This window comes from Haliotis rubra, unplaced genomic scaffold, assembly GCF_003918875.1.
Source record: "Haliotis rubra isolate DU_JTF1 unplaced genomic scaffold, ASM391887v1 Scf146, whole genome shotgun sequence".
Lineage (NCBI taxonomy): Eukaryota > Metazoa > Mollusca > Gastropoda > Lepetellida > Haliotidae > Haliotis > Haliotis rubra.
Window position 1 is genome coordinate 307,481 of NW_025765403.1, and position 24,552 is coordinate 332,032.

The window sequence follows — 24,552 nt, forward strand, 5'->3', positions numbered from 1 at the left end:
GTTCAGTTCTATGTAAAATCACCATGCTCACCGTCAATACAGCGCAACCATAGAGTCAGGGCTTGAATAACACGACGCCTTGTCAGCTGTTTGCCCTCGTGAGGTATTCAGTTACACAAATTGTCCAGCATCTACATACCTTCACACAAGTTATCAGATGAAACGGTTCAAATTACTTGATACACTGTGAGTGGTGTTTAAACTCCAGCTCGGACCTTGTAAATGACCAGCGACCTCACAACGAGCAATTTACCTGTCTACCTGTAGGTTCACAAGAACACCGCGACAAGGCAGCGTATATATGCAAGCACTCGTCAGGTTAGTACTAGGACCAGGTGGTCGTCACTTGTCATGCTTGACGGGCGGAGAAGACAAACCGGTTCTGTGTACCGTGATTTGAATATGCAAAGCCAAGGAGTGCGTAGCGAGCTCGCTACCTGGATTGGGCCAACACCCTCGTACTAGAGCAAGTGGTCCATTCTTGCTGAGCGCCGAGTTAGTTCATTTGACGTTCTGGGTCGCCTGAAACACAAGCAAGCGGCCGGGCTACTAGACGGGTCGATAATTGGCTCCATTGAACTGTTGATCGCTGTTTGGAATTTCTATTGATTTTGTGCTTAATTTGATCCGACGGTTGTGAAGGTGTGAATGAACAGGGGTGCCCCCTGATACCTGGATATTTGTGGAGCAATTTACTACTACAACTATGAGTGAAGTTGATATCATTGGCAACCAGGCGAGATCCAAGGAGGGTCGGGGTTTGTCTGTGAGGGGTGGGGACAGTGACAAGTGGATCACTATACAGAAGAACACTTTCCAGAATTGGATAAACCTCCAGCTTCATGGGTCTGGCCTGACAGTTGAGAACCTACAGGAGGACCTGTGTGATGGGGTCAAGCTATGTACCCTCGTGTCAGCCTTACAACAGAAACCAAGCATCGGAAGAGTCATCAAGAAACCAAATAACCCGCATCAGTTCCTGGAAAATGTCACTCTCGCTTTGAATGCCATCGCCGCCGACAATATTCGGCTTGTCAACATCGGTAAGCAAACACATGCACACCCTCACGTTATACCTATCTGTTTACCAGGCTAAGATTCACTTGCCTTAAGCAAATGACACTTTCTGAACATGACTCTACAACCATCCATCACCTTTGACCTGATTGAGGTGTCTATTTCAGATCAGTATCACTATATGTTGTATATATATATATGGCATTAGGTTAATGACCAGCCTAATAAGGATGTATATCAATAGCGGCTCGGTAGATTTGGTTTGTGTCACCAAGATGATTCAGTGCCATTCATGCTTTGTTTTGGTGATCAATTCATAAGTATTCATGAAAACTTGCTTTTGACATGAACATTCTATACAGAGGTACAGATAAGCTGCGTATCTGCTTAAATTACGCAAATAGTTATGTGAAAACTCAATTCCTATTAAGTCTATTGCATACAAGTATGCCTGACTTTTGTAAATACTCAATAAATGTGATCTTACATGCGTACACACAAAAATGTCAAATCTTAGCTTGCGTACCGGTGCATAGATAAAATAACTGAGGTATATTGAGAGGGTCTATTTCAGGACATGAACTTGACAACTTGCAGTCTTTCTTATCGTTTCTCATATTACAGATCAAATATAAATAACAAACACTAACATTTAAACTTTATTATATTTTTAAAATTAATGGAAATGGCAAAATACCCAAATGAGTTTGAGTGAGGTGAGTACAATTTATTTGGTTACTCAAAAAAATTAGGATACCCAATTGAGATGAACACAAGCGAGTACATAACTCAATGACCCAAAAAGTTATCTGTAGCTCTGTCTATAACTTGAATAGTCCTGAGTGCGGTGATAAATGATAAACAACAAACATGAACATTCTTTGGACCATATTTCTAATTTACATGACAGAATCTAATCTCTTGGTCAGAAGCATTTAACAACACAGTGCTTCCAAATCAGATTGATTATCTGATAGCAGCTGTATGATGATCAACATCGTTCAGATAACACTGAAATGCTTTGATAATCCCATATACCACACTCACTAACCCGAGTGTATTTCAAGGTTCACCAAGTTTTTATATTACTTCTTTGTTGAGTGAGCACTTGATGTGATGGTGTGTGTGTTACATGTAACGGTCGACACGGACTGGTTACTTCGACTGATGTCAATATGTACGTCCACAAGGTGATAGAACTGTTTCATCAGCAACCATGATAACATAATACCTGGATTCAGTGTGCCCCAGTTGTGTTGGTGAAAGTGATATACTTGAATACCAGCATGTGCAGAATTTTCCACTAACTATATAAATTAAGATAGATACACGTGTGATAAGTGGAAAATTCTGCTGGCATTTGTGTGTGTAGGAGATTATAGATGAAACTTAAACTTCTGTGTGTGTGTGTGTGTGAGAGAGAGAGAGAGAGAGAGAGAGAGAGAGAGAGAGAGAGAGAGAGAGAGAGAGAGAGAGAGAGAGAGAGAGAGAGAGAGAGAGAGAGAGAGAGAGAGAGAGAGAGAGAGAGAGAGAGAGAGAGAGAGAGAGAGAGAGAGTTATGGGAACAGTTTCCCCAATATATACAGGCTATAAACAGTGAGAGATACTGGTAAGATTACTACATGTTATTAAAGGTTATCCTTTAGTTCATACAGATACTTTTGAAACTTCTATAATAGTGAAATGCGATGTTACTTCATCAATATCGTTGTTATCGGCCCCAAGAAAGAATGAGAGAGAGAGAGAGAGAGAGAGAGAGAGAGAGATTAAACTTTGGTGTGTGTGGGTACTAAATATACATATACAACTGTTCAGTAGCCCACTTACCACTCTATAATATAATTCATTAGCCCAAATACCAGCAATACTTATCTATATTCAATAAACACATATATACCAGTAGACCACAATGAAGTATGTAAACAATATTCCATATGTAAGTACATATGCCATGATATACAAACCTCATACCCGATTAAGCAAGATCTTGAAATAAGAGCTTTCAAATTTTCAAATGGTCGTAGCTATTTACATTGGAGGTAGGATGGCATGTCAACTGTCATCACATGTACATACAAGTTGTCATACCTTCATGTATCTGCTGATCTCTAGCAAAGGTATATACGGTGGAAGCTGTCTAAACTGGCACTGGTCGGGACTGAATAAATACTCCGGTTTTGACAGCGTCCCGGAATGTAGAGCTGACATGGTTACCTACGGCTAGAACTAAACCAGTTTTATCACTCTCATATACATTGTTGTATAAGGTGGTTCTCTCAACTCCCTAATTACATGTACAAGTACACCCATACTGAACTAAGATTAAATTATCTTTGTCGGCAACCATATAGTTTCAACACAGGATTACTGACTCCTTGCCACACGCCAGATTAGACAGCACTGATTACTGTATAAACACATATTCGGGTGGCTCATTTCATACCGAGATCCGGACTTGACAGCTGCCGTATTGCAGAGCTTTTAAGAAATGATAAATGTACTAGCCATGGACGGGACTGAGATTTTATGCTGATGTTGACAACTTGCCGGATTGGACAGCTTCCACTGTAGTTGATCTCAGTGATCTCCCAGGTGCAAGAATCTCATATGTTTGACAAGGAAATGACAAATAATGTTTAGAGCTGTGTGTCGATAGTCATTATCTGTGCAGAAGGTGGAGCACTTTACACACAAGATATTTGACATGTCAGGAATCATCATTTCAGCTTCATTATAATGCTCAGTTGGTGTAGAAGCCTTATAAGTGTAGGTGACGTAAGTTAGACAAACACATTCTCATTATCTAGACATGCATAGGAGTAGATGCTCGACCCCACTCTACTAAAAAGTATTATGTTTCCAAATTTTTCAGTTCCTGAAAATTTATGAGAAAATGAAAACATTAAAAACAATTGTTTACATCAATATCTTAATCATTTTCCAGTTTTCCTGCTAAATGTATTTATGAATACACAATTCCATTTAGAAAGTGTTCAGATGTAACATATGATTATACTTTCTTAGTAAAGTACAGATTCTAGTTCTCTTGTTGGTTTGAGTTCCATCTGGGATTCAAACCCACACCCTCAGAGTCAGGCACCTACTTGCCAGCCTAACCCGCTGAGCCATCGTGGCTTCCGAGTGAATTTACCGTATTTAGTTTGTAATTTGAGTCATATCCATGTTGTCCCTGTAATATGTCTTTACTGATAATGGGATCATGCTGATCACCAGCTATTGTCCTGTTACATGTCATGGTTACTTCTGGCGTTGCTCCCACATTAAACATATCAACACAAGCAGAGATCCCCCAGTCCTACTTACAGCCCTGAAGCTATTTATACACCTGTTACACTCCTATGTTGACTGTAGGCTTGATAAGTCAACACAGGTGAAATATCTGCATGTTGCTTTTAGAGAAGTACCTACCAAGTACTCGTTATTATGATTAGAAAGACTGGAATGTTATACTTCAAGCATGTATGATGATCCTTTAATGGGAAGATGATAAACATTCTATGAATAAACAGGTAGAAGTTGGTGATTGTATCTTTATTTGGGTGTAACAGAGGAAAACAAAGGAAAAAGAAAGTATATTACTCAATCATGTTTCAAATGTTTTTTTAAGAAAAGATCAAATATGACAGGGCTGAACAAATTCATATGGTGACGCCAACAGTTAGTATTGAGTTGGGCATCAAATTTCACCATGATTAGAACAACTGATTAAATGATATGTGTCAATACTGAATGGAAATTATGGTGTCACATTGTTACACCTATATTTAAGGAACACGTTCAATTCTGTCAGATAATTTCATCAGGTAAAATAAATCAAAGTTGACTTAATACATGGTCATGTGAATATTTCATACTATAGTACGTCAATGCCAGGGTAAGAGATTAAATCCAGACTGGTAGCCATTGTGACTATGGCATTAAACCTCACTCACTCACTCACTCACTCACTCACTCACTCACTCACTCACTCACTCACTCACTCACTCACTCACTCACTCACTCACTCACTCACTCACTCACTCACTCACTCACTCACTCACTTCCTTCCTCACTCACTCACTCACTCACTGTCATTTGTCTGCACTGATAAACATGTTCTTGATAATAAACACACCCATCCTATACCAATATCTCTGCCACATTCCAGTCTACTCATCAGAGTGTGTGGAGGGCTGAGAGGTTGTTTGTGTATATGACTTAGGGGTTATTGTTGCTATTTACAATGTTTCTACCGCCATATACAAGACACAGAACCTGTCTATTTCTGCCCCACCTAAGTACAACCTAGTTGATTTGGTATGTTGTGACTTCAGTACAGGACACTGAGATAGCACTGGGTAGACCCCCACCCTCAGCCCCGCCCTCTCACTACGTATTTGATTTGTTATGTTGTGACTCCAGTACAGGACACTGAGATAGCACTGGGTAGACCCCCACCCTCAGCCCCGCCCTCTCACTACGTATTTGACTTGTTATGTTGTGACTCCAGTACAGGACACTGAGATAGCACTGGGTAGACCCCCACCCACCCTCAGCCACACTCTCTCACTACGTATTTGACTTGTGTTACGTTGTGACTCCAGTACAGGACACTGAGATAGCACTGGGTAGACACCCACCCACCCTCAGCCACACTCTCTCACTACGTATTTGACTTGTTATGTTGTGACTCACCGTCAGCCACTCTGTTACACACTGTCAAGGAAGGACTAAAGACATTTTGGTGAACAACATTTACCATCACGTGGATGGAAACTCAGTTGCTGATATTGTTGTGTTGACGAGAAACAATAACATTTAATTTCTAATTCTCTAACTGTTGTATAGCTAAAACATACGATTTTGAAAGCTTGCCATCACATACACGTCTTATTCTTTTCCTGGTTTTCTATTTTTGTGTCTGTCAGATCCACAGTTCAATAATCAATAATCATTATAGAGGATTAGTCTGTTTACAAGTAGTTAGATGTTTTGATTTTTCAGGTCAGAAACCTCTGTAACCATGGTTATGTATGTGACATGCTTCCAAGTAAGCTTAGACAGTCCGGAACACCTCGGGACCAGAGAACACCGTCACTGTTGCCATCACACACGTCCATCACTCCCGTCATGTTCTGTGAAATAGGTGACAGGTTTTTTTAGGCAAAGTAAACAATACTGAAAGGACAAACAAGCTATAAATTTCAAAGTGACCTTTTGAGGAAATGTTAGGTTGAGTAAAGTAAACACCAGTCCCTTTCCTGGTGTGCAGGTCGACCTGATGCTGTCCTGAAGCCGTCCCAGCACTCCGTGATTCATGTCACGGTGAGGACCACACCTTGTCTAGTGTAGCTCAGTCCTTTCAGAATATATTAAACAGGAGTCCAACTGAAGTCTAGAATGACTTGGCAAGTCTAGATTGACTCAGCTCTGACATTATGGGTTGTTCTGAGCTCCATTTGGATTGTATTTATAGGCCTCACCTATAATACTTCGGTGTCAGGTAGCGAGACCCATTCACTATTTCACTTGTCACCCCCAACTGTCACCATTGTGGTAAACAACAAAGTCCAGCATCATTTTGCATTGACATAACATAAATATTGTTCAAAGTGGCTCGCCCGATCACTCACTCACTCACTCACTCACTCACTCACTCACTCACTCACTCACTCACTCACTCACTCACTCACTCACTCACTCACTCACTCACTCACTCACTCCACTCACTCACTCACTCACTCACTCACTCACTCACTCACTCAAAGTCCCACTTACATGTATCTACTTATAAAATCCCACTTCTTTGTATCTAATTATCCATATTCTATTTTTGTCAATTGTACCACAATGTTGATTCACAAGTATTTTGTTCGGCATTACTTGGCTGAGATTGTTCATGTCATAGCCATCAATTAATTCGTTCATGAATAATGTGAAGCAGTTCACTGCTTCTTTTGATGTTTGTTACTCTGAATGGAGCATTTAAGGAATAGGAATTATAGAAAGAGGCTTTGTCTCACAACACTGTTCTCTATTTCTTGTTCCTAAATAAATATGTAGCTATAAAATTTCAGGGTAAGCTAATTGTCATGACTATTTGTAGTTTAATCTGAGCTCATCTAGGCAGGCGGACATATAATACCTGTCAGTCAATTTTACATGAATAGAAAGCATACACACAAGTGTATATTGTTGTACAATAAGCCCATGTGTGTGTATATGTGTGTTTGTGTGTGCTGCAGCTGCACCTCGTGTCATCAGTCTGGGATGGTTTAAAACTAACAATACTGTGTGTCACGAGCTGCCTAGCTGAAGGCAGGTCACGTCTTGTAGGCACTACAGGAATAACAATTACCTTGATAACCAAGACTATGATATATACAAGCATTGTCAGGACATAAGTCATGTATTTAAATGCTGGGTCGAGTCCAATACAAAATTCCTACTTTGACAGGGCTCCAGATAAGAGCGGATCGGCGTATGTAGAATATAAAATATGCACGATACGGTAGGAAATAATTTAGAAAACGTAGCAGATACGCACTACAGCAATGGTGTATGGTTTTAGAATCATTTATAGACGATTTTATCTCAAAAGTATTGTTTTATTGTTTATTGACCTGTTTACACAAGAGTAGCAATGTTGTTGTGCATATATAAAACGAAACACAAGATTACTGGTACTCCATTAAATTCCATTAAGTACTCTAAATGTACTCTTAAGGTTTTCAGTACTCCTGCATTGAAAAAGTTAGGAGTACATACTCCTGATGTTGAAAATTTATCTGGAGCCCTGTTTGACATGTAAATGTGTGTTTGACATGTAAATGTGTCAAACTGCTCCTACCTATCTGACAGAAATGATTGAGGTATATGAACCTTCTTGGACACTAAGATCTGCTGATAAGTGACTTCTTAAAGTACCCAAAACTCGCCTCAAAAAGTATGGACAAAGATCATTTGCTTATTTGGCCCCAACTCTGTGGAACCATCTTCCCTTGGGAATAAAGAAATCCCATTCGTTGAGAGTCTTTAAAACCTGCCTAAAGACTCATCTCTTCCAAAAGTTCTATAAAGATTGATATACCAGTGAAAATATAGCACCTCTACTGCAGTGTATTTTAATTTTGTGTAGCGCCAAGTGCCTAGAGTTTTTGGTACATAGCAAATCTACTGTATTATTATTATATTATTATATATATAAGCACTGTGAGGACATACATTTGTAACACACACACAGGCATGTGTATTGAAATCAAAACCATGATATATACACACATTGTCTGGATATAAGTGATATAGTGAAATTTGTCTGTTAGGTATACAAGTAAAATCAAGTTTTTCTGCCACATATTGAAATTTAGGTCATATGCCTATGTATTAAAATCTAGGCTGTCAAAATTAACCATTTTGAGGATCAATAAAAACCTTTTTTCCTGCTTATCGTTATTAAAGATTTGAATGAAAATCTAATAATTAATCTTTTCTGACCTAAAATAAAGATAAATATTTTGTGAAGTAGATATTGAGCTATACCTTGTAGACTCTAGATGGCTATGAGGAGACGCATTTGTCGGGGGGAATTAGGTCAAGTGTACATAAGTGCTTGAGCATGTGTACCTTGTATTGAAGTGCAGGTGAATTAACGATGTGTAGGTGGATTGTGTTCTTTTAGCACTGTGATAAATCAGTGTGAAGTGATACTCTCTTAGAGAAGATTATGCAGTAATCGCTTCTATCTGACACTTGAGCCGTTGGTGTCGAGTGGAGCAGAACCATCTCCCATGATATGGGAGTGGCAGGCTCTCCTAGAGGTGTTGACAGGCTACTGACGAGCGTTGATTACACCCATCAAGGTGATGGGACACTCAAGTGTGTACATTGCGCCCCAGTGTGAGAGCCTGTCATGTAATCATGTTAAAGAAATGTGGTGATAGATGGGACATTGCTGGAAGCTGAAACTGTGCAGCGATGTGGTATTTCAACATTTAATTAATGGCAGCATTAGAAGTTTTAAGTATCTCACAGGAACATGTAATTGATAGCTTTCATGGAAGTTTAAACAATATAGTATAAAAACATTGAATTAATGGGATTTATAAAAGTCATAGGTTGTAGAAATAAAATATTAATAATTTCATTTCTTGCTGTTTATTATGCTGCAATCAATTTACTTCACTTTGTCGGGGGGAATTAGGTCATTGTAGCTTGTTTATTAAGCGGACTTTGTTTACATTAGCATGTTTACATTACTTAATCCTGTATACTATCAGTGTTATCAACCTCTTCTATTGTATAAACAACTCAATTTCGCCTCATGCTTAATCTACTGTCCAAACATCTCATGTATATATATATATCACCCAAAATTACTTCTCATGTATCACTTGCTTGACAACGACATTAGAATCTATGTCGAAACGTCACCTATACAGAATAAAGAAGTTGTATATCCATAAAAATAGTCGTCATCCTTCATCTACCCAACTTCTAGAATGCCAATCAAAGAAGTCATGTTTACATTAGCATGGTAAGAGGCGACAAACGGGATCAGGTGGTCACGCTCACTGACTTTGTTGATACATGTCATCGTATCCCAGTTGCGGAGATCGATGCTCATACTGTTGATCACTGGATTGTCTGATCCAGACTCGATTATTTACAGACCTCCGCCACATAGCTGGAATATTGCTGAGTGTGGCGTAAGACTAAACTCACTCACTGCATTAGCATAAGCTTGAAGTAGGCAGCAGAGAAACATTTTTATGCTTGTACTGTGTAAATCTCAGAAATATTTTGGCAGTGTGTTGGTGGTGTGTGAACTTTTGAGCATGGGCCAGTCGGTCCAATGATTGACATCAAGAGCATTAATCTATAAAGTTGGGATCATCCTAAGAAATGCTTTGATCAAATCAGTGATGCAGATTTCTGCTTAAATACTGTATAAACACAGCAAACTCCTTCTCTCACTGTCAAACTGTACACAGAATTATTCTGAAGGTATTGATCCTGTATGTGGCTACGAATGTCTGTGTATAGTCGTATCAAAACTGACACCAACATAATTGATGAAATCTGACAAGTAAACAGCTGTTACCAGGTTAGGACGGACTGGTTGAGAATGTGGAAACATTTTCTGATTATGGTGTTTAAACTCCTCTTACATTAAGCCAACATGCATAGCTATCCGGAAAGGCTTGATTCTGGGAAAGGAGCAAAGGACAAAAAGTCACAATACAGTAATATACAATAGTGGGATGTAAAATTGGCCAAAAATCAGTATTTAACTATTTTAAGTTACTTAGTATATTACTTTGATTATGCTTTGTTCATATAGTATTTACTGGGTGGCTTCTCAAATGTTATAAAATCACTATGACCACAATTAGCTATAATCTCTTTGTGTCAAGATTTATTTACCTAATAGGAAGACATGAAACTGTGTGTTAGAGTGAGTACATCATGCTTTGTAAATAAAATTGGTTATTATGACTTTTTTCCTGTGAGTTTTTTCCAAGCAAAAATTGAGACTTTTTTTTCGGGAACTTTTCTCCTGTGACTTTCTTTCTGATCACCGATTCTCACACTGTCCCCTCCTCTCCCCACCCCCACTCCCCTGGTGACATGGTATGTAGGCTAGGTCATGTATGATCACCTATATGGGGTGATACATTATATAGAAAAGTGATATATCCGTCATGTCTGCCAGGGAATATCGAACAATGCTATACATGGTTGCACACAAGTCGTTATTAATCAAGGTGCAATGACTAGCCTATAAAGCTTAGAATTCAGCGTTTTTATACAGTTCAGTTTCATCCTAATATACAGTTTCTCCTTAATTTTTATTGAATCTATACTTGACAAAATGTAGGGCATGGTCTATTTGTTATATTTCTAATTTGTACAGACCAGATATTTAAAATCTACATAAACTTTTTGTTATTTTTTCGATTTGTAGAGACCAGATATTTGGTTTAAAAATATTTTTATTTTGAAGAAATCTGGATAGGTAAAAAAGCAAAACTTGCTTATTGAAATACCTCTCCAGGTAAAAAGTAGAAAAACACAGCTGGTTAGTACATGTATGTGTTTTACAAGATAGTGCTAAACATAATATACAGTTGCACAAACATAACATATGAAGTCAGTGGTGTCTGAGGAAAACACCAGATATTTGGAATGTTCAACAGCTGTTTGCTATTTAATTTGTACGGATCAGATAATTAAAATGTACATAAACTGTGTACACTAAACAACAAGATAGCATGAATATGATCAAGTTGGCACATAGCATTGCTTGATGTTTGTGTTTTGATGTGACCACGCACTAGGAATTGAGGACTATTCTTTTAGAAAATGACATTTACTGTGCAGTTGACTCAGATCATGGTATAGTGTGGACACTTGATGAACGTTCTAGCACTTTGGGAGTAGTCCACATGATCGTAATCATAGTTTGTCATTTGTTTCAAATAGGTTCACTGCCAAGTAGATTTAAAATCTAATAACATTTTTCTGTTAAGATGTCATTCTGTCGATTGTGGAGCCATGTATTGTTGCAAGCATGTAGAGACGACCGCCTTGAATAATAAGCATGTATTGTAAGCACAGTGGCTTGTTTCAGGTTCAAAGTCTTGTGCTATTGGTGCATCCTGCTGTTTGTCTTTTTGTAACACATTCACACACTGAAGTACTTCATTGTTGTGTTTCAAGAAGTCCGGTCAGTGTACGGTACTGGTTGTGGCCATCTGATGGTCAGTGAGTCTCACCGGACTGTCAGTGTTGACACTGGCCGTTGGAATGTGTGGCCACGTGTCACAGTGACAAGTGTTGGGTATGAATGACCGTGGCTGCTGAAGCTGTTTGATTGACCAGGGATGCTCCCCTCGTACCTCGCTTCCTCCTTGAACATGTCTACTATGTTCTTTGTGTGCATCTTCCTTTCAATCACTTGACTTGATTTCAAATACTGTTGACAGTTGGTTAACTGGAATACTAACCCTAGTGGTGTTGCACATGGTTGACTCAAAACAATGACTTATGTTTTGTGATAACTGAACCCCTTTTCCTATGATGATGCTCAAACTGGAATGTGATTTAACATTCTCAGAGATCTCAATATGCTGCATGTGAAGCAGGAAGCATCTTGTCCCAAACAGAGTGCTTTCAAAAACAACATGTTGTACTAAAATAAACAACATGTAGTACTGATATAAACAACAAGCAGTACAGTACAATGAATGTAGTACTTATATAGAAATATGTAGTGCCCCCACCCCATCATTATCCCAAAAATTTCAGGTGGCAGAGAAGTTGAGCATCTTCTTCTTCTACTTCAAACTATCATCACAGGTTGCAGTTTATGCAGAATTTCTGCTAGATCATCTTTGTTTGATTGTGGATGAATGCCAGATGAGTATTTGAGAACAACTGTTGCTCACACTGTGTCCATCTGATGGTCAGTGAGTCTCACCAGACTGTCAGTGTTGACACTGGCAGTTGGAATGTGTGGTCACAGTGACAAGTGTTGGGTATGAATGAATGCCAGATGAGTATTTGAGAACAACTGTTGCTCACACTAAGTGTGTTTAATTTGTTTGAGTGGCATTCTAGAAGTTGGTGGTATAGGGATGACAAAACGTTATGGATGATCAACTTCATAAGATTTTACATGGTTAAAATAAACAAGTTGATCATCCATAAGTTCTGTCATCTCTAAGTGTGTTCGGCCATTTTGGATAAGCTTACTTTGTTTATCTTTGTTTCTAATACTTGTTTTATTGGGATTTAAGTCAATTGTGCAAGTATTGAAAAATAATTCTGTTGTAGAACTGCTGTCATTGTTTTATGAATTTTGGAAAAAGACATAAATTTGACAGGACAGATGACTAAAGTTGAAAAGGATCACAGATAGAAAGGAAACAGTGCTATGGATCATGCATCCAAATGTCTCTGTTGCTGATAAAAGGTGTTTACAACATAGATATGATTGACATGCTCTTAGAGAATGCTTCCTTAATAAAATGGCCTGGATTTATGATATTTTGATCCCCTACAGAAGTTGATGGATGTGATCAGTATCTCCCTGGACTTTGGGTGCTCTCCATATAGCAGTATCAGAGCAGTGATGGTTGTAAATTTGGCGTTCTACAGTTCCTTGGTGAAATGGTTACATTTCACGTCATCTGTGTCCCTGCCTGGCACTCGGTATTAATGGGAACAACAAGGACTGGTCGGCTCGGAGTCAGTATAATGTGTTTGAGTGGGGTACTCATGCTTCACTGCGGTGTGGTATCTCAGTGGGCTAGCACTATAAAACCAGCTTAAGTCTGGGCTAGTACAAGCAGCCGCACATACACATACACACGCATGCATGTCGTCATATGAGCTAAATATTCTCAAGCACGACGTTAAACCCAATTTCACCTCACCTCACATCATCTGTAGAACTGAGTGTATAATGCCATCTGTACTCTCGATATTCCTCAGACTTCTGTGGATTATTCCGCCACTTGTGCAGTACTTGGTTTGCTGTGTGTCAGGTGTTCAGTGTGTCTAACTACAGTCAGATCCTCGTTACAGTACTTCAGTTGGTCAGGTCGGGGGACAGGGGCTGATCTGCAACTGCCCTGTCTGATGTAGATGATGATGTAACAGTTAACAGTTTATTACAGTGCCTCAGTTGTCAGGACATGGAAGACATTCAAATATGAATGTAAATGAAAGGGTGTGTTTCCAATGCAATCATAAGATTGAGGATGATTGTCATGTGCTGTAGGAATGTCCGCTGTACGATGATTTGTGTGAAAGTATATATGCCCGTGTTAGTCTCAGCTATCCCAACTTCCTAGATTTATGTGATAATGAAAAAATGGTTTTACTTTTAAAGAACAGGTTTATTTAACATCCAAAACTTGCTTTTATATACTTCCAAAAAGAAAATATCTTTATATGGCTAATTTTATGTGGTTACTTTTATCATATATGTCACTTTTGTGTAATTTACCTTAAATATAGTCTCTCATAACCTTTACAGGGTGGCTCATTCTATGTATATTATGTGTATATATCTGTACTTTTACAATAGGTGAGACTTCAATAAAATATCTGTCTGTCTGTCTGTGATGGGGTTAATCTAAGAACTGCTTTGTCTGGTCAACATGTACCAATTATTACAGAGCTTCAGTTGTCAGGACACAGACTCAAAGACACTTATCCTATCTGATCAAGATGTAACAGTTTATTACAGATTAGCTTGAATGGAAATAGGTTAAATAGCCCATTATTCGTCAAAGCAAGGGCTTACTTCAAGAACTTGCCTAGGGGTAAATGTTCACCTGAATGGGGTCATGTGTTTTTACATGGGTCAGTGGCCAATTCCCAGTGGCTATCTACAACCGTGTCATTGCTTCATTGTTGGTGACAGGCTGTTTTCACGTCTGTGTGAAGGGTGTTGGAGCTGTCTTTTCACCTAAGTCTTCTCTCATTAATATTAATGATGCATGTGTATTATGGGAGGGGGAGATGGGAGAGAGGAGCTGGGGAGGGTTTTTGGGGGCAGGGAGAGGTTCGAATAAGTGCTACTTAAGTAAGGAAGGAAACAAAACACACCCAGGCTGATGTTGATGGCACCCCGCACCCTTTCTTCCCCAGCAACCCCAGAATATTGCTGACTCATGTGTTACACATTGACGTGAGTGCTGACACTGATCCACTACCCCAGCCACTGACTTACTCCAGCATGACCGTCATGCATGGCATGACGCAGCACAACCGTGGAATAATGCTGATGTGGCTAAAACCTGATATACTTATCCCAGGTGTACAGGATGTAGAGAATTTCGGTACGCTGACCTTTACTCTAGCATCATAAGTTGGCAAATCTGCAAATGAACTTGCCAGTTTCACGTCATCTTTATTATAAGGGAGGCAAGGTATGAGGCATGATTACTTTTTTTTAGAAGCATGTGCAATGGCAATAACCAAACAACAACACCAATTTTTTTTTTTTTTTTAATAATAAAAAAAAAAAAATAATAATAATAATAATAAAAAAATAAATAAATAAAAATAAATAATAAAAATAAATAAATATATAAAAAATTCTGTTCAAAGTAAACAGCCCTCCCCTCCCCTCCCTTATAGTCTGATATAGTTAATAACATTAATGTTAACAAGACACTATGGTTACATTTTATGATTTTTCTTTATCACACTGAATCATCATGATAGTTGATGATGGTGGTGTTGATGTAGATGATTACCATTTTTTGTTAAAGATCAACTCAAGCCGATAATGGGAATTAAAAAAAAAAAGTCAAAATGTTCTTAAAAATAATTTGTCCAAAACCTTTTACTCAAACTATTTGTATTTGCATACATGCATAGAATCTATTAACTACCTTTTTAATATGATTAAGTGGTTATGAATTTAATATATGAAATTTAAACTTGTTAAATTGCTCATCAGCTTCAACATGTTTTACGGGGATAGCCTAGTGGCTAAAGCGTTCGCTCCTCACGTCGAAGACCCGGGTTCGATTCCATACATGGGTACACTATGTGAAGCCCATTTCTGCTGACCCTGCCATGATATTGCTGGAATATTCCTTAAAGTGGCGTAAAACTAAACTCCTTCACTCACTCAACATGTTTAACAGGTCAACTCTCAATTTTGACACCACACGATAATTATTGAAAGTAGATTCATTCTGGAATAATGGTACCGTTGCTATGGTGTGTAGAATGTTTTTACTTTTCAAATACCCCATAACCAGCTGCTAACGATTCATAGACAATATTTACTCAGTTAGTACCAAGAACACAAACACTATAAATAGGTTATTATCAAGTCACGCCAACAAGATGCCAACTTCAAATCAATCTCATAATGGCTGATTTCCCTCGTTACAGAGAGATATTTAATTTCCTGTTTCCCATAATGACAGTGTTTTTTCTGATCATTATGGTCTTATCGAAGTGTCTATGGGTAATTGGCTGCATTTGGCTTCAAGTTGACACACATTTAGCTACAAGTTGACACACATTTGGCTTCAAGTTGACACATTTGGCTACAAGTTGACACACATTTGGTTTCAAGTTGACACACATTTGGCTACAAGTTTACACACATTTGGCTACAAGTTGACACACATTGGGCCACAAGTTGACACACATTTGGCTAGAAGATGACACACATTGGCGCACAGTAGCAGCTGTTACAATTATGACTGTCATACAGCGTTGAGTATATTTGACAAGATACTTTTTGTGTTATTTCTAGATTATATTTATATGCATATACTGTAAAAATAAATAGCCACTGACTGGAAATGAACTTACAAACAGTTCTTCCTCTTATTCATCTTTGCAGAATGTTATTACGCATGTAATGCAGGGGGATATAGTGGACGCCTTGTCAGCCTGTCTGTCCGTAATCATTTTGTTTCCGGAGCATAACTCAAAAACCGTTCAGTATTTTTCAACAAAAATTGGTATATATATCAAACCTAAAGTGGTGCCTTTTGCCTTTTACAGATTTTTGTCATTTATATTTTTCTCGGTTTCCATGGAAATGATTCTGACTTAGTCCTCTAAAGGGAGGAGTGGGCTTCGTTTCCGGAAACCTTTCAATATCTTTCAGCAAAACTTGGCAGATACATGAGGCAGATGCCAAAGGGGTGCCTTTTGCTATTTACAGATTTTTGGCATTTATATTTTTCATGATTTTCATGGAAACGATTTGGACTTAGTCTAAAAAAAAATATCAAGTTGGACTTTAAGTAACTGTCTTGATTGTTCTTTCAAATATGTGGGGGCCGGGGGGATATGTCATCTTCTGATGACTCTTGCTTGGATTGGTTGTTGATCTTCAGCTCCTGCCCCAGAGACATCTAGTTCTTCATCAGAGATACAAGAGATGGAGTTTCTAGAGTATCTAGCTTCAGTACTCCAAACAGCATCAATACTTTGGCCAATTAGTACAGTCCTAATTTAGGCTACATGATATTATTTCTGAGCACACATATCTTAAATGTTGGTGGTAATCTATATTTCGTTAACTCTGCATCTCAGTATCCCATAATTCCATTTACAGGAAGTGAAGACATCGTGAATGGCAGCCTCAAGTTGATTCTTGGCCTCATATGGCACCTGATTCTCCGATACCAGATCGGTAAAACCAAGTTCCCACCGAAGAAGTTGATGTTGGCATGGCTGAAGGCAGTAGTTCCAGACTGCCAAATCACAAACTTCACATCAGACTGGAATGATGGCGTCAACCTACAGTAAGTTGTTCTCAGATGTGTATGTAACTCATGCTTCTGGAAGGTACTGTAATTGGTAGCACAGCAGATGAAGTGATGGCTTGGTTCACCAGGGATGTTCGTTTGCTTCCCTCTGTATGGTTAGTGAGTGAGTGAGTGAGTTAGTTTAGTTCTATGCCAGCAACATTCCAGGTGTGTGGTGGCAGTCTGTAAATAATTGAGTCTGGACCAGACAATCCAGTGATCAACAGCATGAGCATCGATCTATGTAATTGGGATACGATGACATGTGTCAACCAAGTCAGCGAGGCAGGACCACCAAATCCCGAACGGGTTACTGAAGATCAATTCAGACCAGTGTGCGAAATAGTTTCCAAATTTTGCTAGCCAGTCGGGCTAGCTATGCTAGAAAGTTACTAGCCCACAAAATCATTCACTAGCCCGAAATTTGAATGAAAAACAACAACAAAGCAAATGTTTACAAAAAGGTAAATTACCATAAAAAACCAATGTCCCCATGAAAATGCACTAGTCAGTCAGGCCAGTGCCTATTTCGCACACTGATTCAGACCCGGATCTTCATGGGTTCCCTCTGTATGGAGTGTGAAGGCCTTTGGTTGTCAACACACATCGTATGACATGTAGTTCTGACGAAGCAAACGTCATTCTTAACATGCAGATTCAAGATCAGCTTCAAGTATGGTTTACTTTTGTTTGTATTTTTTTGGCAGAACCATCAACATTTCATAGATAACCTTGTTTTATATAATACCAATCACAAATAGGTTAAGGACAACCCATTTTGTCATGTGACATGTTCATCTTGTCATGCAAGATTAATTATAGTGATAGGAAATATTTGAATCCTCAACTTCACGGAGTTGTATATATAGGGTGTCTATAACATATTTCCTTAAACAAAAACACATACAATCTGGCAAGAGCAAACTGGATTGTTTATTTTGGGCTATGTTTTCCTGTACAAAAAAATAAAATCTGTACAGATAAAAAAATGCGGTTAAAAGCTAATCCTGCACTTTAAGCCCCAAATTACATGATAATGTATAGGGCATGAGTGCCTAAGCTGTATATCAATATTATCATTCCTGTGTGATTATTCGTGGGTTGTGTGTATGTGCACTGGGATAGCCTGACGACCCATACACTGCAGGGTGTAGCTGGTGATCACAACACTGTGATAATACCATGTTAACAATGAGCCTTCCAGTGCATAGCTTGCAATCCTTTACTGCCTAGGACAGATCTTCAGATCTGTGTTTTTTGCACAAGAACTCATCTGTCATTCAGTTATGACTGTTTTCAATTGATTGTTTATGGCAGAGAAAAAGATTCAGATTAATTTATAAATATTGGATGCTTTAAAGCATAAAAGACATGTTTAGTTTTGTGCTATGGCTAGGCATAGTGGGCATCGTCAAAATATATCTTCTGATCCATTGATATGATCCTACGTGCTGGGAAGTAGGAGATCAGATCTGCTGGGTTCCAGTAGGGCGTCAAGGAGGTCGGGGTGGCTTTGTAGCACGCATCTGGTGACTTTGTAAGTTACTGCAGACATGACATAGTTTGTGTGTCTCTATGCTCTGTTTGTGTGTCATCCTGTTCTGTGTCATCATGCTCTGTTTGTGTGTCATCATGCTCTGTTTGTGTGTCATCATGCTGTTTGAGTGTCACCATGCTCTGTTTGTGTGTCATCATGCTCTGTTTGTGTGTCACCATGCTCTGTTTGTGTGTCATCATGCTCTGTTTGTGTGTCATGCTCTGTTTGTGTGTCACCATGCTCTGTTTGTGTGTCATCGTGCTCTGTTTGTGTATATCATCATGCTCTGTTTGTGTATATCATCATGCTCTGTTTGTGTCATCATGCTCTGTTTGTGTGTCACCATGCTCTGTTTGTGTATATCATCATGCTCTGTTTGTGTGTCACCGTGCTCTGTTTGTGTATATCATCATGCTCTGTTTGTGTCATCGTGCTCTGTTTGTGTGTCACCGTGCTCTGTTTGTGTATATCATCATGCTCTGTTTGTGTCATAATGCTCTGTTTGTGTGTCACCATGCTCTGTTTGTGTGTCACCATGCTCTGTTTGTGTGTCACCGTGCTCTGTTTGTGTGTCATCGTGCTCTGTTTGTGTGTCACCGTGCTCTGTTTGTGTATATCATCATGCTCTGTTTGTCATCATGGTCTGTTTGTGTGTCATCATGGTCTGTTTGTGTGTCACCATGCTGTGTTTGTGTGTCATCATGCTCTGTTTGTGTGTTACCAAAGTGGCTATGATATGTGTGCTGCTGGAGTAGTGCTTACTACAACATTCAATCATTTTCATATATAATAATCAAGTACTGACCGCCTCCGTCAGTGGTTAGAGCGTCCGCCCGGAGAACGGAAGGTCGCGGGTTCGATCCCCGACCGCGTCATACCAAAAGCCGTTAAAATATGGTACTTGTTGGTCCCTGCCTGGCGCTCAGCATTAATGGGTACAACAAGGACTGGTCGGCTTGGAGTCAGTATAATGTGTCTGAGTGGGGTATTCATGCTTCACTGCGGCATGGTATCTCAGTGGGCTAGCACTATAAAACCAGCTTCAGTAAAGTACTTTTTTTGTGAAAGTGACAATATGTGAAATGTATGTTTAGATGTCTTTGATTGTTTATTTCAGCGCCGTCATTGACTACTGCCAACCTGGCCTGTGTCCAGATTGGCGTCAGCTCAGTAGACAGAACAGGTAAACCCTTCTTCATCTGATCCTTCATTGATTGTATACATTATTGATATGTACGTAATTAACAACAGCTGGTATCCTGAGCTGCTGTCTGGAAATATGCATCCTTCAGTTACAACTGTGTGGCAAGGTACATGCTACGGACCATCGGTTGTAGACATTAATCCTAGAGAGTCAGCAAGAGGGGATTCTCCCCAGTCTCTAATGGCCCAGCTTCAGAGTCACGGTGATGCTTTCAATATGGGAACTTCTTGTGTGTGACAGTGGCATGGTTAAATCTCAGTGACTCTGTGGAAATATGATCACTCTGCCTATGTGACATACTTTAATCATTTTTGTATTTTTTTTAAAGAATAATGTTTATGTTACATGCCAGCAAATATACTGTTACACAATCAAACTAAATTGTAAATCAATATGCTTAAAGCACAGAACGATTCACAAAGTGTAGCCTGGAGTTAAAAACTGAAATTGGGATTATCATTCTACATAAAATTGAAGGGGTCAAAATGTCTAAATTACATTGGCTCATAAATATCCAGATTATGGTGAAATGACATTCTCATGATTTGAAAATGCACCCAAAGTGTCCGAAGTGGGCAGCTAAAGCCCTTGTAAAGATACAGTGTAAGACTGGGGAGGAGTCTAGTGGTTGACACATTTGCCTCTACAGGCACAAGACTCTTGTTCAGTCCCTGTTATGTGTAGAAACCATCACCATGGCAATGACTTGTGTCATCAGGATGTGATGGCATGTTCCACATAATGCCATACCTGGACTACTGATTATCCTGAATGCCCAGATACCCAGATGTCCAAATACCTTACCCAGTGTTAGTTACTCCATATATATACTGAGGGAAAAAAATAAGGTATCACATGAAAGCACAAGTGTTTCTTTATTTGTTTCCAGGTTTCTTCACAAGTTATGCAATACAACGCTTGTGAAGAAACCTGGAAAAAAATAAAGGAACACTTATGCTTTCATGTGATCCCTTATTTTTTCCCCTCAGTATATAATATACCAGTAAATAATTTGAAGTTATTTAACTCTTACATCACATCTGATTCTTGTTGTCTGCAAAGTCCATCTAGGTTTAGATTAATAGATTGAAATCAAGATTAATACTAAATATGTATTTAGGACATGTTGCCAAGTCTTCTTTATTACACCCATCCCTTCCCGGGGTTATGTAGATTGAACGGTATCACTGAAAATAGTACAAAGATAGACAAAGTTGTGTGTTGTATTGTCAGCACTGACTGACAAACTGTCAACATATTGTATATTTCCTACATACAGCCAGATTAGAACTGTGTTTTATCCTCTGTCCTAAGTCACCTTACAGGAAGAAATCAGCTTAAATATAATGTGTATTCTAACATGCTTCGGTGAAAGATCAAAGGAGCCGACAGTACTTTATCAGATGATACTGTACACTTTTTGCATTACATCACCACAATGTATTGGCGTCACTGCGCCATTCTAGTCTGCCCCCTCGTAATCGAACACTTTTACATTACGTCACAATGTAAGCGACGTCACGATGCATGCCAGTTGTCATGGCCTCATACAGCCTCGTAAGTAAACTACTCCGTTGCATCCAGTTTTGGGGTTTGCAGTTGCTTCACTCAGCTAACCTCACTGGTGGAAACATTACGTTTATGTTTTCCAACGGATAGAATGTCTCAGTTCGACTCACAAATTTACAGCGACACGGTAACGTTCGCAATGTTCACTTTCCGAAAATGCAATCATGGAATGTCGCTTGACCAGTCAGCTTCATCTGGATGTACTGATCTAGGCTTAAACTAAAACTTGAAATGCTACGTTCATATATACCCATATGGTTTACATTAATCACAGACGTAATTAAAATAATTTAGAGAAGATATTTAACCCGAACGTAAATCGTCATCAAACTGTATTGTCATTTCTTTTTCTGGTAACGTTCGTCTTAACGTAGGGGGCAGACACGTCAATAGAACAGCGCGTCAGTTAGCCCTGTGCGACGAATTTTTAATTTAAGTCACAGACACTGTCGTTCGTTTTCTGCCTTAGAAGTTAGATTAATCGTAATTATCCTAAGAAAGTATTAAATTTGGCATCTTAGAAAAGAAATACAGTTTGCTATACCACCATGTATAGTGTAATAAAGCACACTTTCGCCCTGAACTATTATAACGTTAGTTTACTGTCATTAATACTTCTCAGTGGTGGGTGTGCATGTGTGTGTAGGGGGTCAGGATGGGGTAGGGTTGAAGGTGGAGTAATACTGTTGCTTACCTAATATACTGTATACACGGTTTTACCTCAACTCACAAACACGGGTGTCCCGGGGTCCCCCAATTATTAGTTTTAAGGGTCCTGTGAAGTAACATTTTAGAGAACTGTATGTTTTGATAATATGGAATCATTCTTTGATCATGTGGACTGGTGGATGAAATGCTGCATGCAACTGTTCTGAAAGAAACAACCAAACACATAGCAAAGTCATATATGTGTTGTGGGTACAATGCATTATATTGTGCGTCCCTCTGGACGCAGTGAAGTTCTTGTCCCTGTCCATTCTCCACATTTACGCATCGCATAAAACTCTGCCGTATACCATGGAATGTGCACTTCACAACTATGTGCCAACTCACTGATAATCAATGTTGATCATGCTGAGGTAATGAACACAGGTGTATCATCAGAAAAGTTAGATTTGTTAGTCATTTTCACATAACAGTATATAAATTTCACATTTATCTTTGTAGAAGGTACAGATAAGGTTTAGATTGGTTATTGTCATTATAATCTTGATCTATTAATTAATTGTAGCAATAACATGTAAGTTAAGATTTAAGTTGTAAAATAATTGTTAGTATTTATGCTACAAGCTGAGTCTGTGTTATCTGTGTTTTGCCCCATCCCAAATTTGAAAAACAGCCATTGGGCAGCCATTGATAATTTGTTCAATTTGACATGTTATGATGTAATGCTGTTGTTTCCCCTTGAAGTGTCTGACATCAAATACTTAATACCACCCTCGAAGTAGAGAATATCATGTAAAGTGGCCTTCAGCATCAGCTGATCGCAAGTGCCCTGAAACTGAATTGTAACAAAAATGTGCAATCGACAGCACCTCAGTCTGTCAGATAAATACTACGCAATCTACATATTTGTACGATATTTTTTGTGTGGACACAGACTTAGTATAGATTTTATTGTGCACATGTAATAGCTTTCTCTTGTCTCACCTTTATTCACACTTTCCGTGTCAGCTGGCCACAATTGATTATTGATGAAGCAGTGAAACTGACAACACTCGTCAATCACAGTGATTGTCACATATTACAGCTATATGGCGCTGTATTGGATAATCATCTGTGTGCATGCATCAATCATCCTTACACTGATACAGCAGGGAATACCCGTGTATTGTCCTGCAATGTACAATTGTGGATTTGATTAGCATCGTAAATTACCAAGCGGTAATTGTGATGTTATGGATGTTCTATAGCTAATATATCCACATTTAGCTCATTTAAAACAATGCACATACCATATGTTACACCTAGTCAGGTATCTTAATTCAGGAGGGATGAATGCTCAATTATACTTTACTTTCGAATTATATTTCTGAAATAATGAAATCCAAATAAAATGGTGTTTACAAAGAAAGTTGTATTGGAGGTGTGAAGGCTGACTTCCTTATGCCAGTGGAATCTGAAACGGACAAAAACGTCATGTGAAGTTAAAACAGAAAGTAGTAGCTGTGAGACTGAACAATAGAAATAGGGTTGTGGTCTCTCAGATTCAATACTGCCCCTCCATGCTGAAGTAGACATGAGCGACTGAATATAGGGACTGTCGAAATGTAGATTTATGTTTGGGTTGTATTGGAATGTCTTTCAGTGTAGAGAGGCTAGGCTTGATTCTCGTGAAATAGTACTGTCCATAACAACAGCTACGTTTGCTTGAAGGAATTCCATGCCAGGTCAGGGCACTTGTTGCGTGAAGTAACGTCCCTGCAAGGGACTGGAATGTTACATCGTAACGTTACAGGTACTTACACTCCGGCTTTTACGCGACACAGTGAGGCTTACACAGCGTGACAAAGCTGGTTACCATTGAGAATGAATCTCAGAATGCACATTGAATGCTAACACCCACTGATCTGTTTTAGTGTCCATTGTGTGATATGGGTTATGCAAACTTTCTGTTGTGTACTGTTATCTTGTGAAGAAAATAACATATACATATATCCCCTTGTGTAATACATGTGTGTGATATTATGATATATCTGTGGAAATATGGTTGGAAATATGAGAGTGTATGATATATACTGACCAGCAAAAAGAAACGCAATTCAAGAAATCAAAACAATTGTGTTAAAGTATCAAATCAAGCTGAAAAAGTATAATTTTCATGAATTCTGAGTTGCGTTTTTATTGCTGGTCAGTTATATATATGTGGTGGTGTGATATATGTGAGAGTGATATATTTGTGGTGGTGTGATATATGTGAGAGTGATATA

The 24,552-nt window shown here is 38.8% G+C and overlaps 1 protein-coding gene across 2 annotated transcripts in view; it reads left to right on the forward strand.

Moving 5' to 3' along the window:
* Positions 1-367: 367 nt before the first annotated feature.
* Positions 368-24,552, forward strand: part of LOC124269623 (filamin-A-like) — a 123,790-nt gene continuing 99,605 nt past the window's right edge. The window contains exons 1-3 of one of the 2 annotated variants that reach the window (XM_046704659.1): positions 368-1,043; positions 17,120-17,309; positions 19,967-20,032. In XM_046704659.1, coding sequence (XP_046560615.1) covers positions 707-1,043; positions 17,120-17,309; positions 19,967-20,032 — 593 coding nt within the window. In that variant the 5' untranslated portion in view covers positions 368-706. The remainder of the gene's footprint in view (positions 1,044-17,119; positions 17,310-19,966; positions 20,033-24,552) is intronic. The other variant, XM_046704660.1, reaches the window with a different exon arrangement.